The following is a 22,727-nucleotide window of genomic DNA, read 5'->3' as shown; positions in this document are numbered from 1 at the left end:
GAACGATTGCAGGTGGAGGTTCAGGGAGAGACGTGTCCATGGTGTCGCTATCGGTCCGAGACAACTAGACAGCGTAAGACCAGACTATGTGCAGAGTGCGCACTAAGCCCTTGGGAGAGCATTTTTTTATTAATTTATTTCACGGTATTTGTTAATCGCTTACCTGTGTCAAGCATTATTCAAAGCGCTGGGGTAGATGCAAGTTTATCAGGTTTGGAGTCCTACATAGGGCTCACAGTCTAAATTGGAGGGAGGAGGATTTAGTCCCTATTTTACAGTTGAGAAACTGAGGCACAGAGACGTTAAGTGGCTTGCCCAAGGTCACACAAGCAAGCAGTTGGCAGAGCTAGGATTAGGACGCAGTCGTCTGATTCCCAGACCCCGGGCTCTTTCCACGAGGTCTTGCTGCTTCTCTATACAATCATCATCATCATCATCATCAATCGTATTTATTGAGCGCTTACTATGTGCAGAGCACTGTACTAAGCACTTGGGAAGTCCAAATTGGCAACATATAGAGACAGTCCCTACCCAACAGTGGGCTCACAGTCTAAAAGGGGGAGACAGAGAACAAAACCAAACATACTAACAAAATAAAATAAATAGAATAGATATGTACAAGTAAAATAAATAGAGTAATACATATGTACAAACATATATACATATATACAGGTGCTGTGGGGAAGGGAAGGAGGTAAGATGGGGGGGATGGAGAGGGGGACGAGGGGGAGAGGAAGGAAGGGGTTCAGTCTGGGAAGGCCTCCTGGAGGAGGTGAGCTCTCAGCAGGGCAATACAATACAATACTATACAATACAACAGAGTTGGCAGACAAGTTCCCTGCCCACAACAAATTAACAGTCTAGAAGATGAGGTGGGGAGGGAGAGTAGTGAGGTTTGGTTTGGATTCCTGCTCCCTTCACCCCCTTCCTCGGTGGGTCCCCTGGCCCAGATCCCCCCCCACAGTCCCCAAGCCCAGTGGCCCCTAGCCCAGTGGCATTCTGTCTTTGCAGGTGCGCTGCATGCTCAACATCTGGGGCGTGATCCTCTACCTGCGCCTCCCCTGGATCACCGCCCAGGCTGGCATTGGTAAGAGCCCCTCGTTCCCTAGTCCCTGCCCGGGCACCGCGGGTACCACGGCCACCGTGGTCACCATGCCCCTGAGCTTTCCCTTCCCCTGCAGCGCAAGTGTTAGGGAACTGGAGGCCAAGGTAGCAGGGGCTATAATGAGGATTGATTGATTGATTAGGTGGAGGGGCCTAAAGATGGTTTTCCCCCTCTGCTCTCCTGTTCTACTTCCTTTTAGGGTTCGGTTTCCTGGGAATCTGGGGCTGGGGTGGCCGGAGGAGCGTGGAGCAAACCTGTACTCTTCTCCAATGCTCAGCACAGTGCTTGGCACCCAGTAAGCACTTAATGCATACTATTACTATGCATTATGCCGCAGGGAAGAAGCACAGCCTAGTGAAAAGAGCCTGGACCTGGGAGTGGGAGGACCCGAGTTTCACTCCCAGTTCCACCGCTTGCCTGCTGTGTGACCTTGGGCGAGTCGCTTAACTTCTCTGTGCCCCGGATCCTTCATCTACGAAATGGGGATTCAATACCTGTTCTCCCTCCTGTTCTTCAGTCCCTCGTGAAGCAGCGTGGCTCAGTGTGGAAACAGCCCGGGCTTGGGAGCCAGAGGTCATGGGTTCTAATCCCGGCTCCGCCACTTGTCAGCTGTGTGACTTTGGGGAAGTCACTTCACTTCTCTGGGCCTCAGTTACCTCATCTGTAAAATGGGGATTAAGACTGTGAGCCCCCTGTGGGACAAACTGATCACTATGTATTCCCCCCCAGCGCTTAGAACAGTGATTCGCAGCCAGTCTCTAGACTGTGAGTCTGTTGTTGGGTAGGGACTGTCTCTATATGTTGCCAACTTGTACATCCCAAGCGCTTAGTACAGTGTTCTGCACACACTAAGAGCTCAGTAAATATGATTGAATGAATGAATGAACAGAAGCCATTATTATTATTATTACTTACACCATGAGCCCCCATATGGGCCCTGATTATCTTGTATCTACCTTAACACTCAGTACAGAACTTGGCACATAAGAAGTGCTTAACAAATACCACAGTTATTATTATTTCTACTTCCACTACTACCTGCTGCGGTCTGAGAGATGGGGACAGAGCCGGGGCAGGGCGAACTTCCCCGCCTGGCCCTGGTCCCCACACCCTGCTCTCAGTAGGACTAGCGACACCCCTCACCCCTACCCCAAGGGAGCCAATCCAGCCCCGGAGCTGGCTTCAGCTCTCACTGCTTGCCCGGGCAGCCCTGACATGGGTGATCGTCCTGCTGTCGGTGACGGTGACCACCATCACGGGACTGTCCATCTCAGCCATCTCCACCAACGGCAAAGTCAAGTCAGGTAAGGCAGCCGCGCCGTTCTTCCTTCCCCTTCTCTCTCCTTTGGCCTCGTCTCTGCCCTCTCCCTCGGGGCCCCCTGGGTGGAACCCCCAAAACCCCTGAGCACAAGTTGGGCAGGTGGGATGGCTGGGAAAGGCTTGCTGCCTCTGGGGAATCTCAAAGTGCACGCTCTGTGCTGGGGGCGGATAGTGGGAGGGAAGGGTTGAGATCTCCTTTGGATAAAGGGAGAAACCGAGGCCCCAAGGAGCAGTGAAGGGATGTGATTGATTCCCAGGGCGGCCGCCAACCTGTGTGACGAGAAACTAATCCTTATGTCTGGAGGTCTTTTTGGCTTTGCGGCTGAGGACCGGGGCCAACCATTCTGCAGGCATTTCATGTTAGCTTGGGCACCCCTCCGGAGGGATGAGATCATGAAACCAGTCTCCTGGGGAAGGGGACTAGAGAAAGTTGCTTTTGGGCCCTGGATATGAATAGTAAACCCCTCCCAGAATCCAGACTACTCCCGTCCGGAACACTCACAGATCTGGTCCCGTGGAACCCCTTCTATATCACTTCCCGATGAGCCCCTCTCGTGTCATTGCTGTAGGCCCTCGGGGTCCCCTGAGGCTGGCTCCCTGAACCTTCCTCATCCCCAGACCTCGGCCCCCTCGACTCCAGGAAAGTTCCCAGTCCCTGGCCCACTCTGATCCCCATGGTCTGGGGCTCTCGTCAGCCAGGGCCTCATCGGGAAGTGTCTTTTGCTCCCATTCTTCTTGGATCTAGGTCTCTCCGGCCTTCCCCACCCCCTGCCCCCCATCCTGAGCCTTCACTGAAAAGGCTGTGCTGCTTTTCCTGTACCTGATGGGGGCCGGGGGCTGGGCCGGGCCTCTGTTGTAGGTGGCACCTACTTCCTCATCTCAAGGAGCCTGGGGCCGGAGCTGGGTGGCTCCATCGGGCTCATCTTCGCCTTCGCCAACGCGGTGGCCGTGGCCATGCACACAGTGGGCTTCGCCGAGACGGTGCGGGACCTGCTGCAGGTGGGGCGTGGGGTGGGCTGGGAGGGCAAGGGGCAGGGGTGGGACTGGGGACTGAGGGCTGGAGGGGGAAAGAGGCAGCTCAGCACCTGGAGACGACTGGAACGAGAACACGGATCTGGGGCTCACATCCCAGGCCAGAAAAGAACCCCTACTGTTTGGCCGACAGGCCATGGGGCCAGAGCCTCTCTGGGGACCTTAAATCCAGACAATTAATAATCACCATGGTATTTGGTAAGCACTTACAAAATGCCAAGCACTGTACTAAGCTCTGGGGTAGATACAAGATGATCAGATTGGACACCAACCCCAACCCATAGCCTCCCTCCATCCATCTGAGGAGGAGGGAGGACAGGTTTTAAATCCCCGTTTTACAGATGAGGAAACCGAGCTGCTCTTGCCCAGCTGGTGTTCTTGTCTCTCTGCCCCGCAGGAATACGGCTCGCCCATCGTGGACCCGACCAATGACATCCGCATCATCGGGGTAATAACAGTCACGGTGCTGCTGGCCATCTCCCTAGCCGGCATGGAGTGGGAGTCCAAGGTGAGACGGTTAGGCGCTTCGGAGGGTGAGTGGGAAGAGGCAAGGGGAAGGCCCCTTGGTCTCTCTGCCAGCACCCTTTTGCAGATGCCCCGTGGGATGGTGCAGGATTCCCAGAGTGGTCACCCTAACAGGCAGTCAATCGTATTTATTGAATGCTTACTGTGTGCAGAGCACTATACTAAGCACCTGGGAGAGTACAATATAACAATGTAACATTCTCTGCCCACAGCGAGCTTACGGTCTAGATAGGGAGACAGACATTAATATAAATAAATAAATTACAGATGTGGATTTAAGTGCTGTGAGACTGTGAGCCCACTGTTGGGTAGGGACTGTCTCTATATGTTGCCAACTTGTACTTCCCAAGCGCTTAGTACGGTGCCCTGCACACAGTAAGTGCTCAATAAATACAGTTGACTGATTGATTGATTGCTGTGGGGCTGGGAGGGGGGATGAATGAAGGGAGGAAGTCAGGGCGACACAGAAGGGAGTTGAAGAAAAGGAAAAGAAGGCTTAGTCAGGAACGACCTCTTGGAGGAGATGTGCCTTCACTTAGGCTTTGAATGGGGGAGAGTAATTGTCTGATGGATATGAGGAGGGAGGGCTTTCCTGGCCAGAGGCAGGACATGGGCAATAAGTCAGTGGTGAGATAGACCAGATCGAGGTGTAGTGAGAAGGTTGGCGTCGGAGGAGCGAAGTATGCGGGCAGGGTTGTAATAGACTTCCCTAGGCAGGAGGAACTAGCAGGCCTTTCCAGTAGCATCCTGAGCCACTTCCCAGTGGTTCTACCTCCTTCCCAGACAATGAGACAGATAAGCCTTGGTCTCCTCCTCTCTCCTTCTTTCCAACCAAGGCCACACCTCACCCAGTCTCTCCCCAGCCATCCTCTTATCCAAGCGTGTGTGTTCGCCTGGGCACGGACTCCTTGGGCCAAAGGGACTACTAGGGGTCATCCTGTCCGATTCCCTACCTTGCTCTGACAGTTGGGATATGAATTCCCCCATGGTTGGGAGCTGGAAACAGGGTGGATTCTGGGAACAGGGGAGGAGGCCACCTGAAGCTGCTCTTGACCCCTAATGGGATCGAGGGAAAGCTGCCACTCTATCCCTGCCAAGAAGCGGAACCTGGGACCAGGTGGCAGAAACCCAGCTCTCCTTTGGGCCCGGAGGGAGGAGGGCGGGCTAGCTTGGTGGGGTCACCAGCAGCTTGGGAGCCACCCAAGAATGCAATGGGGCTCCCAGACTCTCAGGGGCAGGGTTTGGATCCCCAGGCCCAGGTGCTGTTCTTCCTGGTCATCATGGTTTCCTTCGCCAACTACTTTGTGGGGACGCTGATTCCGCCCTCGGAGGAGAAGGCCTCTAAGGGTTTCTTCAGCTACCGAGGTATGTCTTAGGGCAGAGGTGATTTTGGAGACCATGGCATCCTGCTCCCTCTAGTTCTGTAGAAGCTGGTTGAGGCTAATAATAATAATAATAATAATTGTGATATGTGTTAAGCACTTACTACATGCCAGGCACTGTACTCCTCACTGGGATGGATACAAGCAAATCAGGTTGGACAGAGTCCCTGTCCCATATGGGGCTCACCATCTCAATCCCCAGTTTCCAGATGAGGTAACTGAGGCCCAGAAAAGTGAAGTGATTTGCCCAAGGTCACACAGCTGACAAGTGACAGAGCCAGGATTAGAACCCATGACCTCCTGTCTCCCAGACTAAAGCTCTATCCACTACGCCATGCTGCTTGGGGTGCTGGGCACTGGCTCGTAGGTCTTGGCTCAGCCGGGCCCAAAGATCCTCTCTGCTTTCCACCGGCGTCAGTCATCACAGGTTCTGAGGGAGCAGGATCCAGAAGGAGGGCACCCTGGATCAGGTTGAATTTCCAAATCCTTCTGCCTGAGCGGGCCAGAGGCAGTGAGCTACATGGAGGCTGTTGCCTGGGAAGTCTTTTAATGGTTCCGGGGCTTGATTTGGGACTGAGTTGGGCAGCAGGGCAATCCCTTTCCCACCCCAGGTTCAGGTGAGGGGGTCCAGGGGGAAGGATATGACTCTTGGGTTATTTTCCAGCGGATATCTTTGCCCAGAACTTTGTGCCCAACTGGCGAGGGGCTGAGGGCAGTTTCTTTGGGATGTTCTCCATCTTCTTCCCGTCAGCCACTGGCATCTTGGCTGGTGCCAACATCTCGGGTGATCTGAAGGTGAGTATTTATTTATATTAATGTCCATCTTCCCCTCTGGACTGTAACCCTGTTGGGGGCAGGGAGCGTGTCTGCCAACTCAGCTATGTTGTACTCTCCCAAGCACTTAGTACAGTGTTCTGCACACAGTAAGCGCTAGGTAAATAGTGTCGATGATGGTAATAATGATGTGAGCCCACTGTTGGGTAGGGACTGTCTCTATATGTTGCCAATTTGTACTTCCCAAGCGCTTAGTACAGTGCTCTGCACATAGTAAGCACTCAATAAATACGGTTGATGATGATGATGATGTGAGGCCTAGAAAAGAGTGGGGCAGCCTGGGGAGGAGAGTCTGAAATGTTAGATAGAAGTCAGTCAGTCAATCATATTTATTGAGAACTTACTGTGTGTAGAGCACTATACTAAGTGCTTGGGAGAGTATAATACAATAATAAACAGACACATTCCCTGCCCACAGCAAGCTTTTAATCTAGAGAGGGAGAGAGGCATTAATAAAATCAATGTTACAGATACGTACATAAGTGCTGTGGGGCTGAGATGGGAGATGAATTAAAGGAGCAAGTCAGGGCGACGCAGAGGGAGTGGAAGATGAAAGGAGGGCTTAGTCAGGTAAGACCTCTTGGAGGAGATGTGCCCTCAATAAGGCTTCGAAGGTGAGAAGAGTAATATGAGGTGGGCCAGAGGTCGGCGACGAGATAGATGAGACCAAGGTACAGCGAGAAGGTTAGCATTAGAGGAGCAAAGTGTGCAGGCTGGGTTGTAGTAAGAAGAGGCAGGGTGCACGCAGGCTTGTATGTCTGTGTGCGTGTATATGTGTTTAGGAGCACACATGCAGGAAAGGGAAGGCGTGTGAAGAGCAAGTTTTTGGGAGCAGTTGAGGTGGACGTAGGAGTAAGGTTGGACCACAGACACCAACCAGGCCCTGACTGGTGTGTGGCTTCCTCTGGTTCCCCTAGGATCCTGCCGTGGCCATTCCCAAGGGCACCCTGATGGCCATATTCTGGACCACCATCTCCTACCTGGCCATCTCCGCCACCATCGGTAGGTAGTTGGTCACCGAGGGCGGTGAGTGGATAAAGTGTGTCGGTGAACGGACTGGGGAGACACGATTGTTGAAGTTGGGCCAGTGGGTCCCGAGACCTGGATAACGGGGAGAAAGTGCAGGCCGATCCCAGGGATCAGTATTTCCTGCAGGGCTAGGCCTTTCTCCTCCTGGGACCCCCTGGGATTGGCCCTGTTTTCTCAGAAGATAAAGGGGGAACCATAGCTCTTAGACATCACAGCCACTGGGACATCTGTGCCCGCCCACACCCCCAGTCAGAGCCGGGTAGGGGGGGAGCTTGTGGAGAAATATAAGAGCTGGGATCATTTAATCTGAAGAAGAGAAAGCTGAGGGTGAAGTATTCCCGCATGGAGGATGGTACCTGCTCTTCCTCTTTTTTCAGGTTAGGACAAGAGATAAAAATAATAATAATAATAATAATGATAATAATGGTATCTGTTAAGTGCTTACTATGTGCCAGGCACCGTACTAAGCGCTGGGGTGGATACAAGCAAATCGGGTTGGACCCAATCCTGGTCCCAAACAGGGCTCACAGTCTTCAACCCCACTTCACAGATGAAGTAACTATCAGGCTTAAAATCACAGTCAGGGGGATTTAGGTTAGAGATCAGGAAGAACGTCATCATCAACCTAGCACTTAGAACACAACAGTGCTTGATGCATAGTAAGTTCTTAACAAATATAAAGATAATAATAATGATAATAATAGCATGTACTGAGCACCTGCTGTGTGCAGAGCACTGAACTAGATGCTTGGGCACACTTAAACACTTTTAGACTGTGAGCCCACTGTTGGGTAGGGACTGTCTCTATACGTTGCCAATTTGTACTTCCCAAGCGCTTAGTACAGTGCTCTGCACATAGTAAGCGCTCAATAAATACGATTGATGATGATTATGAGAGTAAAAGACCCCTGTCCCAGTGGTCTAAGGGGGTTGTTCCCCTAGCAATGGAAGCCATCCGTGAGAGAGGCTAAGACTCCTCCTTCCCCAGAGACAGGTGAGCATAGGAGAGAGAGCAGTGCCCACAGTGACCCCCTAGATTTCACATCAGCATCGCTTATTCTATGCCAAGGGGATACAGTTAGAAGAAGCAGCATGGCTCAGTGGAAAGGGCCCGGGCTTTGGAGTCAGAGGTCATGGGTTCAAATCCTGCTCCGCCAACTATCAGCTTTGTGACTTTGGGCAAGTCACTTAACTTCTCCGGGCCTCAGTTCCCTCATCTGTAAAATGGGGATGAAAACTGTGAGCCCCCCGTGGGACAACCTGATCACCTTATATATGTATATATGTTTGTACATATTTATTACTCCATTTATTTATTTATTTATCTTGTACATATCTATTCTATTTATTTTATTTTGTTAGTATGTTTGGTTTTGTTCTCTGTCTCCCCCTTCTAGACTGTGAGCCCGCTGTTGGGTAGGGACTGTCTCTATGTGTTGCCGACTTGCACTTCCCAAGCGCTTAGTACAGTGCTCTGCACACAGTAAGCACTCAATAAATACGATTGATTGATTGATTGATTAGAACAGTGCTTGGCACAGAGTAAGCACTTAACAAATGCCATCATTATTATCTAGTTGGTTCTTCCATGGGAGAGGGCTCACTGGCAGAGGCAAGGGGTTTGGCATTTGAGACAGGGACAGTTGAAGGAGGGAGGAAGGGGAGGATGGAGGGAGGGGTGGGTGGTGTCTAGGGCAGGACGCCCTTCTGGCTTCCCCTCAGGACCCGGGTGTGAGGAACGAGGAGGGAGCAGCCGGGCCCGACTGTTTTCCTGCAGGCTCCTGCGTGGTCCGTGATGCATCCGGGGGGCTGAATGACACCGTGCCCGTGGGGTCCCCTGACTGCGAGGGGCTGGCCTGTGCCTATGGCTGGAACTTCACCCAGTGCGTGCAGGGACAAAACTGCCACTACGGGCTCAGCAACTATTACCAGGTCTGTGGCCCCTCTAGACTATCCCTCTCTAGACCATTCCCCTCTAGACTGTAACCTCGTTACGGCCAGGGAATGCACCTGCTAATTCTGTTGAACTGGATTCATTCATTCAATCGTATTTATTGAGCACTCACTATTCGCAAAGCACTGTACTAAGTGCTTGGGAGAGTACAGTATAGCAATGAACAGACACATTACCTGCTCTCTAGACTGTAAGCTCTTTATGGGCGGGGGAATGCATCTGCTAATTCCATTGAACTGTATCGATTCAGTCATTCAATCATATTTATTGAGTGCTCACTATTCGCAAAGCACTGTACTAAGTGCTTGGGAGAGTACAGTATAGCAATGAACGGACACATTACCTGCTCTCTAGACTGTAAGCTCTTTATGGGCAGGGGAATGCATCTGCTAATTCCATTGAACTGTATCGATTCAGTCATTCAATCGTATTTATTGAGCGCTCACTATTCGCAAAGCACTGTACTAAGTACTTGGGAGAGTACAGCATAGCAATGAACAGACACATTACCTGCTCTCTAGACTGTAAGCTCTTTATGGGCAGGGGGAATGCATCTGCTAATTCCATTGAACTGTATCGATTCAGTCATTCAATCGTATTTATTGAGCGCTCACTATTCGCAAAGCACTGTACTAAGTGCTTGGGAGAGTACAGTATAGCAATGAACGGACACATTACCTGCTCTCTAGACTGTAAGCTCTTTATGGGCGGGGGAATGCATCTGCTAATTCCATTGAACTGTATCGATTCAGTCATTCAATCGTATTTATTGAGCGCTCACTATTCGCAAAGCACTGTACTAAGTGCTTGGGAGAGTACAGTATAGCAATGAACGGACATATTACCTGCTCTCTAGACTGTAAGCTCTTTATGGGCGGGGGAATGCATCTGCTAATTCCATTGAACTGTATCGATTCAGTCATTCAATCATATTTATTGAGCACTCACTATTTGCAAAGCACTGTACTAAGTGCTTGGGAGAGTACAGCATAGCAATGAACAGACACATTACCTGCTCTCTAGACTGTAAGCTCTTTATGGGCAGGGGGAATGCATCTGCTAATTCTGTTGAACTGTAACGATTCATTCAAATGTATTTATTGAGCGCTTACTGTGTGCAAAGCACTGTACTAAGTACTTGGGAGAGTATAATGTATCAATGAACAGACACACTACCTGCCAACAACAATGGAGAAGCAGCGTGGCTCAGTGGAAAGAGCACGGGCTTTGGAGTCAGAGGTCATGGGTTCGAATCCCGACTCCACCACATGCCTGCTGTATGACCTTGGGCATGTCATTTAACTTCTCTGAGCCTCAGTTACCTTATCTGTAAAATGGGGATTAAGACTGTGAGCCCCACGTGGGACAACCTGATCACCTTGTATCCCCCCCCAGCGCTTAGAACAGTGCTTGGCACATAGTAAGTGCTTAACAAATGCCATTATTATTATTATTATTACTAACAATAAGCTTACAGTCTAGAGTACTCTAGACTGTACTGAGTACAATAGAGGACTCTTCCAAGCACTTAGTACAGTGTCCTGCACATAGGAAGCGCTCAGTAAAAACCATTGATTGAGTGATTGGCTGGAAGGACTTGGCCCCAGGGCCCAAGAGTGGTGGGTCTGCAAGCTGTGGGGGGGTTGGGGGCTGGGGGTCTGACCTTTCACCCTCAAGAGGGAGGATTTTGAACCACTTCTGCCACAGCTAAGGGGATGGGTGGGATGGAGGAGGGATGGGGAGACCGGGGCAGATCTTGGGTCCACTGTCTGCTTCATGGCAGAAGAGGTAGCTATTGTTGTATTGTACTTTCCCAAGCGCTTAATACAGTGCTCTGCACACAGTTAGTGCTAAATAAATATGATTGAATAAATGAATGAATGAATATATAGATGTCAGGAGTCCCTTACCTGCCCGAATTCCCAGGGAAAAGTGGATCTCCCTGCTACCTTGATGCAGGGAATTCTGGGGAGAGGTTGGTTAGGGGGCATGGGGAGTGGGTGGAAGAGCCTGGTGGGCTGCTCCTTCCCCTCCCTTGAGCTGGGAGGGGGGAAAGCGAGCGAGCGGTGTGTCCTGGGCTCTCCGCAGACCATGAGCATGGTGTCTGGCTTCGCTCCCCTCATCACGGCAGGCATCTTCGGAGCCACCCTCTCTTCCGCCCTGGCCTGCTTGGTTTCAGCCGCCAAGGTCTTCCAGGTGAGGGGGCACCCAGGGGGTGAGGGGGTGGAGTTGTTGGATGGGGCCTCTTGCTGCTCGGTACCCTCACCTCTACCACCATCATGCCTCTCTGACCCCCAACATCCCTGAGGGGAAAATAGCTCACCTCCTCCAGGAGGACTTCCCAGACTGAGCCCCCTCCTTCCTCTCCCCCTTGCCCCCCTCTCCATCCCCCCATCTTACCTCCTTCCCTTCCCCACAGCACCTGTGTATATGTATATATGTTTGTACATATTTATTACTCTATTTATTTATTTTACTTGTACATATCTATTCTATTTATTTTATTTTGTTAATATGTTTGGTTTTGTTCTCTGTCTCCCCCTTCTAGACTGTGAGCCCACTGTTGGGTAGGGACTGTCTCTATATGTTGCCAACTTGTACTTCCCAAGTGCTTAGTACAGTGCTCTGCACACAGTAAGCGCTCAATAAATACGATTGATTGATTGATTGATTGATTGACCACTTCCCCGGTGCTTCTTCAGCAGTTACTTTAGTGAACAAGACACTGTTTTTCCAGGGGTCGGCACACAGGGGTTCAGCTAGAAATCCCAGGCGTCATTCTTCTCTCTCTCTCTCTCTCTCTCTCTCTCTCTCTCTCTCTCTCTCTCTCTCTCTCTCTCTCTCTCTCTCTCTCTCTCTCTCTCTCTCTCTCATCTTCCTCCTGTCTCCTCCTTTTCTCCCTCTCTCCCTCCACCACCTCCCTTTGTCTCCCCCCTTTCTCCTTCTCACCCTGTCTCTCTACCTCCTTTTCTCTCCTCCTCTTCCTTTCTTTATCTCCCTTTCTCCCTCCCTTCCTCCCCCGCACCCCCAGCTCTCTCTCTGATTTTGGGCAGTTCATGTGCTTCTCACACACCCTGTCCCTGAGAGTGGGGGCGGGCGGATCATTTTGTTCAGCACAGCCCAGCCAGGGACGCTGTCTGTCCCAGCTCAGGGGAATGTTCAGACCATCCAGAGCTTCCTCAGTTACCCTCATTCCTCTCCCCATCCTCCTTTATTTGAAGTGGTGGTATCTGTAAATGTGTCCCGGCGCTTGGGCGATCAGTTCAGAGCAGTCTTGAGGCAACTTACGAGTGCAGTGGCATATTTGCCACGGTTGGCTGGGTCTTGTGAGAGCCATTGTGGATGGTGGCCGGGAACAGATGTGGGGGCCAAAGGAACTGTCGTGTCTATGGGGGCCAATTCTTCTGTGGCGTGAGACTGTGAGCCCGTTGTTGGGTAGGGACCATCTCTACATGTTGCTGACTTGTACTTCCCAAGCGCTTAGTACAGTGCTCTGCACATGGTAAGCACTCAATAAACACGATTGAATGAATGAATGGTCACTTCTAGGGTGAAGGAGATGTGTGATTCCTTTCACGGGGGTGGCCATTTTGAGTGGGACCCAGAGCCTAGGACAGGAGGCAGAAGAAACAGACTTCCAGAAGACTGAGGGGATGATCTCCCATCTCTAACTTTGATTGATTGATATTCTCTGTCCTGTTCCCTAGTGTGTGTATGGGGGAGGGAAGGGGGGCAAGAGAGGGGGCAATGTATGTGTGTGTGTTGCTTTTGATACCAGGATGAAGTTGAGTCTGCCATTATTGGTAGGAGCCCAGCGGAACGACCCAGGAGGTTTTAAGGTTCATGGGATGTCATTATTGGTAGAAGGTATCATGAAGCACATGCCAATGTGGGCATCTCTCCACTCTTCCACCGGCCGCTGAAGAAGTCAGGCATGCAGCCCAGAGCCTTGGGAAGGAGTAAAATGGGAGAGGAGAGCTGCTGCTGCTGCCAACAAGAGGCAGAAGGAGCTGGAGGTGGTGGAGCCAGCTCCCACGGCTCCTCTCCGGCCCGGCCTGGCCCTTCCCCAGCCTGGCCCCAAGTAGATTGTGGCACCCCCACCATGGCCTTTCCAGGACTTTTCTTTCTACCGGGGCGGAGTTCCGGCCCAGCCCATTGAAGTTTGCCCCAGGACTACCCCGGACCAACGCCAACCCTTTTCCCACAGTGCCTGTGTGAGGACCAGCTCTACCCGCTGATTGGCTTCTTCGGGAAAGGCTACGGCAAGAACAACGAGCCCATCCGGGGCTACCTGCTGGCCTACGCCATTGCCGTCGGCTTCATCCTGATTGGTAAAACCCAGAGGGACAGCCCCTCCCTGCTCCAGGCTCCTGCCCCGGCCCCTGCCCCTGCCATCAGGAGGCAAGGAAAATCTTTGCTCTGCTACTGACCCTTGGTATAGCCCTTCCCTCTCCCCTCCTCCTGCCCCACCCGGAGGAGTGGGCTCAGCCTGCCTGCCTCTCATTCATCATTCATTCGTATTTATTGAGCACTTACTGTGTGCGGAGCACTGTACTAAGCACTTGGGAGAGTACAGTACAACCATAAACAGACACATTCGCTGCCCACAATGAGCCTACAATCGAGAGTGGGGGGAAACAGACATTAGCTGAATGCCCAGGAGCAAAGTGGCTCCCTGCCTCCAGGTCGAACCACAACTAAACTGTCCTCCCCCTTGCTCGATCATGCTCACCTTCATCAGAAAGTTCTTCCTGATAGCTAATCTAAATCCCTCATGCTGCATATCATTAAAGCCCAACAGTTGGAAAACCATCCTTTCTTTAATGAACCTTCACAGACTCGAAGACCATCGTTATTGCCTCTTAGTCTTGTCTTGTCCAGTTCTTTTAGCCTTTCTTCAATAATAATAATAATAATAATTATGGTATTTGTTAAGCACTTACTATATGCCTAGCACTGTTCTAAGCACTGAGAGATTTATATTCTGGCCCTTCAATCAGCTCTGTCGACCAGTCAATTCATCAATGGTATCTACTGACCATTTACTGTGTCCATAGCATTGTACTAAGTAATTGGAAAAGTGCAGTAAGAGTTGGAGGATTTGATTATTATTATTATTATTGAATTTGCTAAGTTCTTACTATATGTCAAGTGCTGTTCTAAGCACTGGGGTAGACGCAAGATAATCAGGTCAGACACAGCCCCTGTCCCATGTGGGGCTCAGAGTCTAAGGAGAATGGAGAACAGGTATTAAATGAGGAAACTGAGGCCCAGAGAAGTTAAATGATTTGCCCAAGGTCACTCAGCTGGCAAGTGGTGGAGCTGGGATCCCTGCCCATGGAGGGCTTACAGTCTACAGAACGGATGTCCTGCTGGGTGGTGAGAGTTTTAGAGGTTTTTCCTCTAGACTGCAAGCTCATTAAGGGCAGGGAACATCTCAACTAATTCTGTTATAGTGTACTCTCCCAAGCGATTAGTACAGGGCTATGCATGTAATAACTGCTCAATAAATACCATTGATTGATTGATTTTTCCTGCCTGCTCTCTGAAGGATCAGCAGGCTAGACTGGTGGGGAAGCTAGTTTGTTGTCTGCCTCCCCCTTCTAGACTGTGAGCCCGTTGTTGGGTAGGGACTGTTCCTATATATTGCCGACTTGTACTTCCCAAGTGCTTAGTACAGTGCTCTGCACACTGTAAATGCTCAATAAATATGATTGAATGAATGAGTGAATGGTGGTCTCCTTTCTCTCCCATCCCCACAGCTGAACTGAATGCCATCGCTCCCATCATCTCCAACTTCTTCCTGTGCTCCTACGCACTCATCAACTTCAGCTGCTTCCACGCCTCCATCACCAATTCTCCAGGTAAACTGGGGCTGGAAACTGCGGAGTACAAACCAAGAGAAGTGGTGTGGCCTGGGGGAAAGAACACGGGGCTGGGAGGCAGAGGACCTGAGTTCTAATTCTGGCTCCACCACGTGTCTGCTGTGTGGCCTCGGGCAAACCACTTAACTTCTCTGAGCCACAGTTTCCCTCATCTGTAAAATGGGGATTGAGACTGTGAGCCCCGTGTGGGATAGGGACTGTGTCCAACCTGATTAACTTGTTTATTACCCCAGTGCTTAGAACAGTGCTTGGCATATAGTAAGCACTTAGCGTGGCTCAGTGGAAAGAGCACAGGCTTTGGAGCCAGAGGTCATGGGTTCGAACCCCGGCTCCACCACGTGTCTGCTGTGTGACCTTGGGCAAGTCACTTAACTTCTCGGAGCCTCAGTTACCCCATCTGTAAAATGGGGATGATAACTGTGAGCCCCATGCGGGACAATCTGATCACCTTGTATCCCCCCCAGCGCTTAGAACAGTGCTTTGCACATAGTAAGTGCTTAACAAATGATAAAACAAACAAACAAAAAAGACCATTTTTTTTTTCTCTGTGCTTCAGTTCCTCAACTGTAAAATGGGGATTCAATACCTGTTCTCGCTCTGACTTAGACTGTGAGCTCTGTGTGGGACAGGGACTGTGTCCGACCTAATTAACTTGTACCTATCCCAGTGCTTTGAAAGCGCTTGGCACGTAGTAAATACTTAACAAATGCCATAAAAAGAACAAAACAAAACAAAAAACTGTGCTCTCCCGCTCGACCTGGGCAGCTCTGTGGGAGATGGAAGGTAGAGGGGAACCCTGAACCCAGGGGGTCTACTGCCAGGAAAAGGTGGAAATCAATTCTTTCTCCTCTAAATGAAACCACACTATAAGTGGGGGAATTTCCTGGGGGAATCCCAGCTTCTCTTTTTGCTGCACATCACTATATAGACTTGGGGTCTGAGCAGGTGGGCAGAAGTTCTCTCCATTTTCTCTTCTCCTTTGCCCTCTCCATTAAACTGAGGAGAAGGTTAGAGTTCTGGGTTTTTTGTGTAGTTTCATTTTCCTAGGGGGGTTTTGTTGTTTTTTTAAATGACATTTGTTAGGCACATACTACTTGTCAAGCGCTGTTCTAAGCACTGAGGTAGATACGAGTCCATCACGTCTGACACAGTCCCTGTCTCACGAGGGGCTCACAGTCTAAGAGGGAGGGAAAACAGGTATTGAATCCCCATTTTACAGATGAGGAAACTGAGGCACAGTGAAGTTAAGTGACTTGCCCAAGGTTATCCAGCAGGAAACTGGCAGACTCAGGATTAGAACCCAGATCTTCTGGCTCCCAGGCCCGAGCTCTCTCCACAAGGCCATGCTCCTCCTCCTTTCTGGTTCCTTCTGGATCCATCCAGTCCCAGCTAAATTGAGCCTGGCCTGCTGTCATCACTGGATTTAGCTCTCTTTCTCCCCATTTTAGGAGGGAGAACAGGCATTAAATCCCCATTTTACAGATGAGGAAACTGAGCCACAGAGAAGTTGTGACTTGCCCAGTTGTTATCCCGGGGGCCAGGCTTCTGGAAAAGTGGGGGTCTGACCAATCAATCAATCTATCATATTTATTGAGCACTTACTACGTGCAGAGGACTGTACTAAATGCTTGGGAGAGTACAACAGAATTAGCAGACACATTCCCATCTTTCCCTCAGAGGTGGAACGGACTTCTCCCTGGCGGCAGAAAAGCAGCCTGGTCTTTTAAAGTACATCCATCCCGCATCCCCGGCCCGATTAAGCTGGACTGCACGTTGCTCATAGGCTCTGAAAGTCAGAACCGTGAATGGGGATTCTGCTCCAGCTGGACAAATCGGAGTCTTTATCTGGAAAACGGAGGGGCTGGTGGCCAGGGCAGATGGAGAGTGTCTGAAAAGTGGTCGGAGATCTTGTGAGGAAGTGACCCCTCCCTAGATGGTAAACTCCTTGTGGGCAGAGAACGAGTCTTCCAATTCTTTTGTATCGTACTCTCCCCAGCACTTAGTGCAGCGCTCTGCACACAGCATGTGCAGCGCTCTGCACATACTATGAGCGTGGCCTAGTGGATAGAGCACGGGCCTGGAAATCAGAAGGACCTGAGTTCTAATCCCAGCTCTGCCGCTTGCCTGCTGTGTGACCTTGGGCAAGTCACTTCGCTTCTGTGTGCCTCAGTTATCTCATCGGCAAAACGAGGATTTAGACTCTGAGCCTCATGTGGGACGGGCACTGCGTCTGACTCAAATTGCTTGTATCTCTTCCTCCCTTCAAGGCCCTACTGAGAGCTCACCTCCTCCAGGAGGCTTTCCCAGACTGAGCCCCTTCCTTCCTCTCCCCCTCGTCCCCCTCTCCACCCCCCCATCTTACCTCCTTCCCTTCCCCACAGCACCTGTACATATGTATATATGTTTGTACATATTTATTTCTCTATTTATTTATTTATTTATTTTACTGTACATATCTATTCTATTTATTTTATTTTCTTGGTATGTTTGGTTTTGGTCTCTGTCTCCCCCTTTTAGACTGTGAGCCCACTGTTGGGTAGGGACTGTCTCTATATGTTGCCAACTTGTACTTCCCAAGCGCTTAGTACAGTGCTCTGCACACAGTAAGTGCTCAATAAATACGATTGATTGATTGATTGATTGATCCACCCTGGTGCTTAGTACAGTGCCTGGCATATAGGGAGCACTTAGCAAATGCCGCAATAATTGTTATCGGTAAATATCACTGATCGATTGACCCATTCTGCTTGTTCCGCACTTCTAGGGTGGAGACCGTCGTTCAGATACTACAGCAAGTGGGCAGCTCTGTTTGGGGCGGTCATCTCTGTGGTCATCATGTTCCTTCTCACCTGGTGGGCAGCTCTCATCGCCATCGCCATCGTCATCTTTTTGCTGGGCTACGTTCTCTACAAGAAGCCAGGTGTGGGACATTGGGCTCAGAACCGGCATCTCAGAACTGGTGTCTCGCATGGGGGACTCACCGCTCACCATGTCTGCCATTTAGGAAAGCAGTGCCCCAGAAAGTAGTTTTCTCTAAGATGACCCTCCAGCTGGTCAACAAATCAGTAGGGACCATCTCTATATGTTGCCAACTTGTACTTCCCAAGCGCTTAGTACAGTGCTCTGCACACAGTAAGCGCTCAATAAATACGATTGAATGAATGACTGAATGAATGAACTGGAATCAATAATAATAATAATAATAATAATGACATTTGTTAAGCGCTTACTATGTGCAAAGCACTGTTCTAAGCACTGATCAGGCAATAGAATTGGCTGATGGAACTGGAGTGTTTGCCGGGTAACTAGGACTAGGTGTCTGGGATGGATCGATACAGTCAAGTTGATAGAAGCGTTCCCTGCCCACATGGAGCTCATAGTTTAGACAGTCTGCATGACCTAGTGGAAAGAGCCTAGGTTAAGGAGTCAACACCCAAGGTTACTCTTGTCTGCTGTGTGACCTTAGGCAAGTCACTTCTCTGCCTCAGTTGCCTCATCTTGTAAAGTGGGGGTGGAGACTGTGAGCCCCACATGGGACAATTATGACACCTGTCTACATGTTTTGTTTCGTTGTCTGTCTCCCCCTTCTAGACTGTGAGCCGATTGTCGGGTAGGGACCGTGTCTCTATGTTGCCGACTTGTACTTCCCAAGCGCTTAGTCCAGTGCTCTGCACACAGTAAGCACTCAATAAATACGATTGAGTTGAATGAATGAATGAATGAAAGGAGCCCCCATGAAGGTCACAACCCTGCAGTAGGGGCTTGGGGTCAGTGGCCGAAGAGATGTGGGACCCGTGTTCCTATAATAATAATTGTGGTATTTGTTAAGTGCGTGCTTACTAGGTGCCGGGCACTATTCTAAGCCCTGGGTGGACACAAGATAATCGGGTTGGACACAGTCCCTGCCCCACATAGGGCTCACAGTCTTAACCCCCATTTTCCAGATGAGGGAACTGAGCCCCAGAGAAGAGAAGTGACTTCCCCAAGGTCACAAAGCAGACAAGTGATGGAGCCAGGATTAGAATCCAGGTCCTTAGGACTCCCAGGCCCACTGGGCCACGCTGTTTTGCTGTAGCCTACTGGGGGAGACACAGAGACAGTAACTGACAGCAAAAATCCGCACTCACAACTTGAATGTAGAAGAAAGGCGATTATCCACACTAATTGGAATTGAATGACTACTGACCCAAGCTGAATTAGAGGCAGGGTGTGGCGTTCCTTCGCTAAACTGTCCGGTGGGTACCCACTGGTGGCCCCAGGCAATTTTAAGAAGGCCACGAGGCCAGGCGGCCCAAGATCAGATTTTTCGGGAAGCTGGAGTTGGGTTGGGTTTCTTTTTGCCAGTGACTAGGAACGCTTCTTCCCACAGAAGTGAACTGGGGCTCCTCGGTGCAGGCAGGGTCTTACAATATGGCCCTCAACTATTCCGTGGGACTCAATGAAGTGGAGGAGCACATTAAGAACTACAGGTGAGTTGGGCGGGCGAGCCCCGTTCTGTGGCTCCGGGGACTGTGGGCAGTGGGAAGCGGCACTTATGGTTCATTCATTCATTTAAGCATATTTATTGAGCACTTACTGAGTGCAGAGCACTGTACTACGTGCTTGGAAAGTACAATTTGGCCACAAGTAGAGACAATCCCTACCTAACAATGGGCTCAGAGGGTTCCTTCAGTAACAGCCTTGGTAGGGGAGAGGGCAAGGGGAAGTGGGGTGTGGCTTGAGGCTCTGGAAGAGCGGGGTCCTAAATCAAGAGCTCTGGGGTCTCTTTCCAAGTGTTTTGTTGTTGGTGTTGTTTTGCTTCTGGTTTTAAACAATATGTGTGAAGTGTTTACTATGCACCAAGCCCTATTCTAAGCTCTGGAGTAGATTCAAATAAATCAGGTTGGACACAGTCCCTGTCCCACATGGGGCTCGCAGTCTAAGCAGGAGGGAGAACAGGCATTGAATCCCTATTTTACAGATGAGGAAACTGAGGCATGGAGAAGTTAATAATAATAATGGTATTTGTTAAGTGCTTACTACGTGTAAAGCGCTGTTCTAGCCACTTGCCCAATTGTTACCCCATAGGCCAGGTCTCTGGGAAAGCGGGGAGTCTGAGGGGTGATGAGCCAGTGTCAGCAGCTGCTTCTTCCTGGGTGATTCTATGCTTTTCCTCTCTTTCTCTCTCTCTTTCTCTCTCTCTCTCTCTCTCTCTCTCCAGACCCCAATGCCTGGTCCTGACTGGGCCACCCAACTTCCGGCCGGCCCTGGTGGACTTTGTGGGCACGTTCACCAGGAATCTAAGTCTGATGATCTGCGGGAATGTGCTCATCGTGAGTGACTCTCTCTCCCTCCCTCCCTCCAGCGCGGGATTGATTGAGGTTTGGTGAAATGGGGATGAGTATGGCTAGGGGAGGGGTCTTGTCCAGCAACCAGCCTCAGCGCCCTAAACGAAGAGGCAGTTGTCCAAAACAAGTTTGAGAAAGATAAGACTGCTTACTTGGAGTTTCCAGGCCTGCAGGCCTCAGTTAGGCTGGAAAACAGAGTCAACCTCAGCCTTTAAGCTCCTTGTAGGGATCAACTCTGTTGTATTGGATTCCCTCAAGCAATGCTCTGCACACAGTAAACGCTTGATAAATGCCATTGACTATAATCTCGCTGTGGGCAGGGAGTGTATATGTTTATTGTTGTACTGTACCCTCCCAAGCGCTTAGTACAGTGCCCTGCACACAGTAAATGTTCAATAAATATGATTGAGTGATGCCAGAAATCGGACTCAAACAGGGGCCCCGGAAACAGAAGATGCCGGAGCTCCGACTCTCTTCCAATGGGCACACAAAGTGGCTGAATAAGAGGAGGATCAAGTCTTTCTACACAGACGTGATAGCTGAGGATTTTCGGAGCGGAGTCCAGATACTAATGCAGGTAACTGCAGGCCTGGATGTATGGAGATGCTGGGCCTTGGGGGCTGGAGACACAGGAGCCATCCCGGAGACCCAGGGGACCTCCAGAGGCAGAGCCAGTTTAAAGTAAGTTCTGGGGCTCATTCGATCATCAATCAATCAATCAATCGTATTTATTGAGCACTTACTGTGTGCAGAGCACTGTACTAAGCGCTTGGGAAGTACAAGTTGGCAACATATACAGACAGTTCCTACCCAACAGTGGGCTCACAGTCTAAAAGGGGGAGACAGAGAACAAAACCAAACATACTAACAAAATAAATAAGTAGAATAGATATGTACAAGTAAAATAAATAGAGTAATAAATATGTACAAACATATATACATATATACAGGTGCTGTGGGGAAGGGAAGGAGGTAAGATGGGTAGGGGTTCAGTCTGGGTAAGCAGCACTCCTAAAATGTTTTCTGATTGAAAAAATGGATTACAAGTACTCTCCCCAGCGCTCTGTATAGTGCTTTGGAGATTAAGACTGTGAGCCCCATATGGGACATGGACTGTGGGCCATAGGAAGCAGTGTGGCTCAGTTGAAAGAGCACGGGCTTTGGAGTCAGGGGTCAGGGGTTCAAATTCTGGCTCCACCAATGGTCAGCTGTGTGACTTTGGCAAGTCACTTAACTTCTCTGTGCCTCATTCCCCTCATCTGTAAAATGGGGATTAAGACTGTGAGCCCCACGTGGGACAACCTGATCACCTTGTAACCTCCTCAGCGCTTAGAACAGTGCTTTGCACATAGAAAGCGCTTAATAAATGTCATTATTATTATTATTATTGTTGTGCCCAACCTGCCTGGCTTGTACAGGCCTTAATCTCCATTTTACGGGTGAGGTCCAGAGAAGTTAAATGGACTTGCCCAAGGTCACTCAGCATCCCTACTGAGAGCTCACCTCCTCCAGGAGGCCCTCCCAGACTGAGCCCCCTCCTTTCTCTCCCCTCCCCATTCCCCCGCCCTACCTCCTTCCTCACCACAGCACCTATATATATGTTTGTACAGATTTATTACTCTATTTATTTTACTTGTACATATTTACTATTCCATTTATTTTACTATGTCAATATGTTTTGTTTTGTTGTCTGTCTCCCCCTTCCAGACCGCGAGCCCGCTGTTGGGTAGGGACCGTCTCTACATATTCATCGAGCACTTATTGTGTGCAGAGCACTGAACTAAGCCCTAGGGAGAGTACAGGGCAACAATAATCAGACACATTCCCTGCCCGCAGTGAGCTTACAGTCTAGAGAAGGATACAGACATTAATATAAAGAAATAAATTAGTGCTGTGGGGATGAATAAAGGGAGCAAGTCAGGGCGACACAGAAGGGAGTGGGAGAAGAGGGATGGGGGGTTTAGTCGGGGAAGGCCTCTTGAAGGAGAAATGCCTTCAATAAGACTTTGAAGGCAGGTAGAGTAATTGTCGGAGTTCCCAAAGCACAGCAGCCCCCTCCCAACCCTTCCGAGGGCATGCTCATTCCCTCTTTAGAAGGTAAGCAAGTAAACTGGTCCTCTCTAGACTGTAAGCTTCCTCTCTAAACCATAAGCTCATGTGGGCAGGGAAAGTATCTGTTATATTGTTATACCGGACTCTCCCAAGTGCTTAGTACAGTGCTCTGCACACAGTAAGCATTCAATGAATGTGACAGACTGACTCTTTGGTCCCCTTCTTCCCTGACACTGGCAGGGCAGTATTGATTAGGGAGTTGAGTTGTGACTTGGGGGGATG

The 22,727-nt window shown here is 50.1% G+C and overlaps 1 protein-coding gene across 6 annotated transcripts in view; it reads left to right on the top strand.

Annotated features, from left to right (window-relative positions):
- SLC12A3 (solute carrier family 12 member 3) overlaps positions 1-22,727 on the top strand; it is a 48,730-nt gene that overhangs the window by 4,368 nt on the left and 21,635 nt on the right. For all 6 annotated transcript variants that reach the window (XM_038753585.1, XM_038753583.1, XM_038753582.1 and 3 more), the window contains exons 3-17: positions 1,012-1,087; positions 2,314-2,409; positions 3,285-3,424; positions 3,855-3,965; positions 5,236-5,347; positions 6,029-6,159; positions 7,116-7,200; positions 9,005-9,159; positions 11,270-11,377; positions 13,389-13,512; positions 14,944-15,045; positions 17,831-17,986; positions 19,436-19,535; positions 20,267-20,378; positions 20,830-20,970. In XM_038753585.1, the coding sequence (XP_038609513.1) occupies positions 1,012-1,087; positions 2,314-2,409; positions 3,285-3,424; positions 3,855-3,965; positions 5,236-5,347; positions 6,029-6,159; positions 7,116-7,200; positions 9,005-9,159; positions 11,270-11,377; positions 13,389-13,512; positions 14,944-15,045; positions 17,831-17,986; positions 19,436-19,535; positions 20,267-20,378; positions 20,830-20,970 (1,749 nt within the window). The remainder of the gene's footprint in view (positions 1-1,011; positions 1,088-2,313; positions 2,410-3,284; positions 3,425-3,854; positions 3,966-5,235; positions 5,348-6,028; positions 6,160-7,115; positions 7,201-9,004; positions 9,160-11,269; positions 11,378-13,388; positions 13,513-14,943; positions 15,046-17,830; positions 17,987-19,435; positions 19,536-20,266; positions 20,379-20,829; positions 20,971-22,727) is intronic.

This window comes from Tachyglossus aculeatus, chromosome 11, assembly GCF_015852505.1.
Source record: "Tachyglossus aculeatus isolate mTacAcu1 chromosome 11, mTacAcu1.pri, whole genome shotgun sequence".
Lineage (NCBI taxonomy): Eukaryota > Metazoa > Chordata > Mammalia > Monotremata > Tachyglossidae > Tachyglossus > Tachyglossus aculeatus.
Note: the sequence above shows the minus strand (reverse complement) of the source record. Positions and strands in the feature narration are given on the sequence as shown.